At 35.8% G+C, this 6,859-nt stretch overlaps 2 protein-coding genes across 2 annotated transcripts in view; both read right to left on the bottom strand.

The window, feature by feature from the left end:
* LOC141438308 (myosin-IIIb-like) overlaps positions 1 to 2,497 on the bottom strand; it is a 29,541-nt gene extending 27,044 nt beyond the window's left edge. Inside the window, exon 1 of the mRNA XM_074102135.1 lies at positions 2,394 to 2,497. The gene's annotated coding sequence lies outside the window, so the exon portion shown is untranslated. The remainder of the gene's footprint in view (positions 1 to 2,393) is intronic.
* Positions 2,498 to 3,506: 1,009 nt separating this feature from the next.
* LOC141438307 (uncharacterized) lies at positions 3,507 to 5,174 on the bottom strand. The gene is made up of 3 exons (XM_074102133.1): positions 4,914 to 5,174; positions 4,116 to 4,217; positions 3,507 to 3,719 (listed from the first exon to the last, which is right to left on the bottom strand). Exons 1-3 carry the CDS (start codon positions 5,088 to 5,090, stop codon positions 3,579 to 3,581), a joined length of 420 nt encoding a protein of 139 aa, XP_073958234.1. The 5' UTR covers positions 5,091 to 5,174; the 3' UTR covers positions 3,507 to 3,578.
* Positions 5,175 to 6,859: the final 1,685 nt, after the last annotated feature.

The raw sequence follows: 6,859 nt of genomic DNA, 5'->3' as shown, positions 1-6,859 counted from the left end.
CTTATCCGATTTTAGAGTATACATACTCACATAGTTGGATAGTGGCGTGCCTATTGGCATTTTAGGTCAACTTGTTGTCCATGTGCCTATGTGCCTTCATAAAAAATAATATAACTTGGTAAACAAGCCACAGCGAAACGGATCACAATATACGTCAATGGAACTGCAATTAGGTAAAATTGCAGGCGGAAACTAAAATGAGCATGAGAATTAGGTGGAATCGTATCTATGTAAACAGTTGTGACCCTGTTTAGCACACTCTGCTTGCGGCGAGGTATTATAATATTACGGTACACGAATACTGCATTTACGAGTTTGACGTGTAGTCAAATAGAAAACTAATGGTGTTGATTACATCTTACATATTGCATTATCTAGGCCCAATGCAGAGATTTTTAGGTTATTCAGCTATTAGAATGTTTGTTTTATCTATTTAGCAAACGTTTTTCTGGGCAGGGAAATCTGAGCTTCTAGCTATTATAATGTAGAAATCGCTTCGAACTAGAAATCGCTCGTTTAACAACAGTGTTCAATTTTCACCGCAAATAACTTCTTTTATGTTCGTGACAGCTTCAGGACAGCCGAGAGCTATTAGGGAAGTATATATTTATAGCAAACGACGGTATCTAGTGGATTGACAAGTAAGTACTAAAGTGGACTCGAGTAAAAGTTTTTAATTAATCTTTTCTTACACATAGTAACGGTCAAGTGTGTGTCAGACTCGCCCACTGAGGGTGCCGTACAAATTTGCAGGTACATATAATATATTATATAGCAAAAAATGTAACCGACTCGAAAAAAACACGAAAATAAGACTGTATCTACTTATATTGGAAGTCGGTGACTCTACACGAGCCAGCGTGATACATTATGTAGGTAAGGTAAGGTTGGTGATTAGTTTCCTTCCACTCCTGCTGGCTTGTGCTGGGGCACCGACCTCAAACAGATCAGTAGAACTTAATTTTCGTAGTTTTTAGTAGTATTTTCTATTTCTTGCTTTTAAGGGTTCCGTAGTACCCAAAATAATATTATAACAAGTAATAGAATCCACCTGTTATGGTGAGAATGACTTAAAAACTGGTATCTTCATGTTTTTTACTTGTTTGGCGGGTTGATCTTGTCGTACCTATAAACTGTAATTAACTTTTTATCTTCATTACACTTTTTAGTTTTCCGGACAGCAAATAACGGTTTAATATAGGCTGAGGTTATTCACATGTCATTTTCAATTACAATCCCATATTAACTCTTAATAACAGCGCACTACCTACTATAATTACGTTTTAATTAATAATCCTATTTGTGCATCTTATCTTTCATTCTGTACTCAACTTTATGACTTTTCATTAAACTACGAGTATGTTTATTCAGACTTGGTGCTATCAGTGAGTCACTGGGTAATCACTAAACATATTTGTTTTTTTTTCTGTTGCCTATTTGTCTGTATTTAGCAGATGAAGACTTAGAGATGATGAAGATAGTATCATAGTAGGTTAAGTATAATATGTAAGATAATGTATTCAAAACACTGCTTATTTATAGTTTTATTATTTATAGCCTCTTAATAAAATAACGGACAATTTGACCAGTTTAAATTAAGTAGGTATAACAGAAAGCCGACGTGAATATCAAAAGAATCTACTGTGGTTATGGATAAATCAATAACGAATAACTTTAAAGAATAAAGAGTTCAGTCGATACCAAATTTATATCAATCCATACATAAAAAAACCGGCCAAGTGCGAGTTGAACTCGCGTGTAGAGGATTCCGAACAATGCCAAAGTCAAATCTTTTCCTCTATTTTTTTTATAAATGTTTTTACGGTACTTTTTAAATTAATATATCACATTTGAAATCCTCACAGTAAGACGCGAGTTAACTGCTACTAGCGCTATCTAGTAGTGTTTTAGTGAACTATTTTCTGTAAGTGAACGTAACTATTATATTGAGTTGTATTGTACCACTTTATTTTCAATTGATAGAATTATTATAGGTTTTCCTGTAAATCCTGTAATCTACAAGCAATGAACTATACATATTAAGTAGTTATTTTTTTTTTCAAAATTTAAGGTTCAATAGTTTCAGAGATCAGGTGGAGGGAATGGTCATTTTGATATATGACACAATAAGGTTTGCAAAACTCTTTTTTACTTCGTAATTTGTCCTCCGAAAATGACCCTTATTTTAGAAAAGTATTTATTTACTTCGCACATGTATCTGTGTTTGGGTCATATAGGATTACACCACCTATACCAAAGGTCACCTGATTTTGTCCAGGAAGGTTCGGAGCAAATTGGCTATGACAGACGGAGGGACAGACAGACAGACGCACGAGTGATCCTCGAGGGTTCCGTTTTTTTGTACGAAACTCTAAAACACAAACTACGCTTACCTGCTAGAAGTTACTTTAGGTAAGTATAAGTAAACAATAACTCCCGATCCAAACTTCATCAGACAAAAGACGTCCACTGCTGAACAATGGCCTCCCCTTAGAACGCCACAATAAATGACATTGACAACTCGCCACTTGATCCAACGATCGCCCGCAACTCTCAACCGCTTGCTATAACAGCGAGTAACTAATCGTTTGTGTGGCAAAGCAGCATTTAATGCCAGGTATAACACGTGCCGTATCATGCATGGTAACTGATGCAAATAATATAGAAGCGTTATTGTGTCGGCCAAATAACAGCTTAGTCAATGATGCGTGAGAGAAACGCAGTTTTTTTCTCCCTCTACGCGGTACACAGCACAACCTGTCAGCTGAACTGCTTTATCATAAACGCAGCGGAACGAGACGACACGTAATTTGCTATACATTGACTGCTAATTACTATAAACTCATAAATCATCTTGATCTGACGGGGAGCCTTGTATAATCTGTTGCAGTTACTTTGTTAGCATGCAAATGCTATGAAACACGTCTTAGTGTCGGTCGACGAAGTTGCGTGCTACTTATTATGTTAAGCATTCTTATATTGTAATATAACAGGCAACAATAGGTTGACTATACTATCGTTAGGATGGTTGAGCGTTTAGATCACTTATATGGATGAGGTGGACGCCTAAAAACTTGACTTGACTTGTGGGTTGTAGGTGACTTGCCTTCAAAATGTTAATGCGTTTCGCAACCCTTTTGGCGTGCAGAAGTAACAAACATACACACATACACAGAAATGAAAGTATTAGGGTAACCGCTGCAGCTATTTTTATTACTTGGTAACAAAAATCTTAAAGCCAAGGCTGTACTCGTAGCTGTTAAACGTCTACCTACGTCGTGAAGGCAGATTGCATCATCTCATTTAATTAAATAATCGACTACTACTACTATAACAGTTTAGTCAATCCGTTGGAACCTAGGTATAATAGGACTACAAAGAGATGTATGAAAGAGCGTTTGAATGGATGCCCAAATTAAACAAAAATGCAAAATACAATATAATATCCCAAATGAGATGGTCACACTCGAATTACCTACCTAAGAAAATAGCGTGGCAAAACAAACTTTAAGTGTAAAGCATGATTTTATTTTGAGAGTTGTTTGTTGCAGATAATGATAAGGTTTGTATTAATTTAGTTACGGTTTTCGTCCAGTCTTAGGTGGTGGCATTCTACAGCAGCACAGGCATAATTGTAAATCGAAGTACGACATGTGATGGAAGGAGTAGTACTCGGGGTTCCGATAAAATGCACACTTACCAGCAAAGGGCCCGAGTATCTGTGAAAATAAAACACACTAAGTACATGAAGGTAACATTTTGAAGACCCATAGGTATAAAACGATGCCTCTCAAACCAACATTCTGTATGTTTTCTCTTCTCTGACTAAAATTCAGTTTTCTTTAACGTGCGTCGGAGGCTACTAACTGTTCTACCCACCAACGGAACTGCAGCTGACGTTCACCGAGCTTCATGGTACATCTCTCTAAAGCATTTTACAAGATCTTACCCGAGTGGAAATGATTGACAAAACTTGTAGATGGCTCGTGGACCATAATAAATTTGACCCGAATCTGTTCATCTATTTTGTGTGAAAAAGTATACACACTCACAAACTTTCACATTTATTATATTAGTACGAAGTTAAAGAAATATTATTTCTCTTCTCAACTTACTTCGCCGCAAGTATTACGAAAAACCCCAGTTGGTATCGGACACAAAGGGTCAAAAGGCGTCATGACGTCATTGCTGGGTAAGACGTGACCGTACTTTCGGGCCTGAAAAATGAGAGATGCGATTAATAAATTCAAGTTGATCGATTGACTTAGGTTAATTGCGCATATAAAAACGAAATAAAGTTTCTACTGATCTGTTTGAAGTGTCTCAGCATGTTCCAGCAAAACTCGACCTTGCCATCTACTCACTTACATACATAGGTACTATCTACTAAGCTTCTATCAATGGTCCATTATTATTATTATTATGTTTTTTCTCGCTTTTTAATGTTACTTATCTAAGTTACAATAGGTCAACAGCTCTTCATCTTTTACAAAATATTGCTTTTTCCGGTTCCGTGACGTTAATTGTCGTGAAATCTTTTTAGTGCTTTTGTAAGAAGTATTTCAATGAAAGGAAGGTAGCAAAGAAGTATCTGATATCTGAGAAGTCGCCCTTTATTTCTCATTTTATAACTACTTTAAGTTTTATATGCTTTTATTAAATTTACAATGTTTGCTAAGAAAGAGTTCCTACCTACCTAGTCAGTAAACATGCAGGCTTGTATAAGCAGGGCCCGCGTGGGGTCTACAGCCCAACTCCTTTCATTTTGAGCCCAGCAGTAGAGCGTTATTACGAGTATGTAGACAGCATTAGGCTGGAGATGGTGATGTGATGACATGAAATGGTGATGAGTGTTGACGAAAAGCTTGTTTTAAAAATAAAATACTTAAGAAAAACATATCGTGCATACTTACATCATACAGTGATACTGCTGGTGTAGCAGGAGGGCCACAGCACCCCCCAGTCCCCCCACTCGTGCCTCCACTCTTTGGAGAGGATCCAGCCCCACTACTTTTACCAACCTTACCACCGTAATGCCTACAGCAGAACAAGCGGGTATAGGGGCGGGCTATGTTGCAGTACGGAGTCATTGCTATTGCTACACTGCAGGCTAGTTACATTACAAATTTAGTTAATTGTATTTAGGTAACTTTACATTATAAATTTTGGTATTTTTTTAGAGTTTTAGTGGAGTTTTATTGGTATTATTACATATCTATTTTGATGGATGGTTGTTTATAAGTCATGTTGAAGTCATGTAATAGTAACAGTCAGTCATCAGTCAGTAAAGCAAAGAGTATAAGTACCTTTGTAGAAACAGTAAAGGAAAAAGTAAAGAGTATAGATAAGAGAGTTTAAAAAAAGTAAGTATTAGTACATAAGTACCCATAAAGGTATTAATAAGGTATTACTGCATCATGTAGGTACAGTCAACATCAGTTATCTTGAAAACATTCAAATTATCATATTGACTGAACTGCAGAAATTAAACTGTAAAGGACCAAAAAAAAAGACGCAGTGATTCCTTCAACTTTGGGCTTAAAACCACTAAATTTCATAATACCTTATTCACTAATACCCCTAATTATCAAATTACCATGGACTCATAATATTATCTAAATTTCAAATTTTGTCATTCTTAAAATGAACGAAATTCATTATGACTTTGTCTTAAAACGTTATATTCTCTAAATACCTAAAGATTGAAATGCACAATTCCTTTAAATATCAAATGACAAAATATTAAAATAACACCGAATACACCTAAATGGCAAAATGCCTATTTTTTTTTGTGCCAAAAATTTACCGTCGTGGCAGAAACAGGAAGATGCATCTTATGTAAAAATTGACAATCTCAGTGTAAATACAAATTTAGGTATTTTGACATTTGGTTGTTTTAAGCATAGTTATGTTGTTTTGCCATGAAAGCGTTTTGAAGTTTAGGTGTTTTGAAACTAAGGTATTTTGAAATTCGGCCATATTAAGGTTACGGTGTTTTAAAAAAAAATTAGGCATTTTGCAATTTTGGTATTTTGAGATAAATGTTTTGAAATCTGGGAATATTGATAAAGATGTTAAATAAAATTTAGTAGTTAGGTATAAGCCCAAAGCTTCTTTCATCACTTGTATTGTAGCAGAACCAGAGCCTAATTAAAAATTAACGCGTAATAGTTCCATTCAAGCTTTGGCGAATGTGCTAGCGAAGGAACTACTGCGTTATTCGCCAAACCAATCCAAACCAGCTGTACTTTTGAAAATTAACTATGAGGAAGCAGGGAACGCCAACCTCGGGGTACTTTGGCCCTGAAGGGTAACTTTTGGCCCTTGGGATTAACTCGGTCTTGGTTTTAATATTGCTTTGAGAATATGGCTCTTTGCCATGTGGTTGGTGTTAATGTGATGATAATTGATAGATCACGTTTTTGTGTTTTTATTTTATGTTTTATTTTACGTTTTTATGAGGTTTTTATATGAGCCAAAGTACCCTTCAATGGGTCAAAGTACCCCGACCTTACGGTATGTGGAATTTAGACTTACTTACTGAACTGTTTCTAGATTTTTTTTTAAATGGATTTAACCTAACCGACTTACTTAGAAAAGTTGAAAACTTCTGACATTGTTATTTCAAAGTTCAATCACAAAAACAGATTAACCAATTTTAATGAAACTTAGCCCCTAGTCTGTGTTTGATAAGGATAAATACCAAATTTAAGGCTACGGGACACTTTTCCAATAGGGGGACTTTTTCGAAAGGTGTACTATAATTAAACCCCTGACGCTAGAACAAGGGTGTTATTAGTTTGACCGCTTTGTGTGTCTGTGTGTCTATCTGTCTGTCTGTGGCACTGTAGCTCTTATG

The sequence above is a fragment of the Choristoneura fumiferana genome, chromosome 18 (assembly GCF_025370935.1).
Source record: "Choristoneura fumiferana chromosome 18, NRCan_CFum_1, whole genome shotgun sequence".
Classification (NCBI taxonomy): Eukaryota; Metazoa; Arthropoda; class Insecta; order Lepidoptera; family Tortricidae; genus Choristoneura; species Choristoneura fumiferana.
Note: the sequence above shows the minus strand (reverse complement) of the source record. Positions and strands in the feature narration are given on the sequence as shown.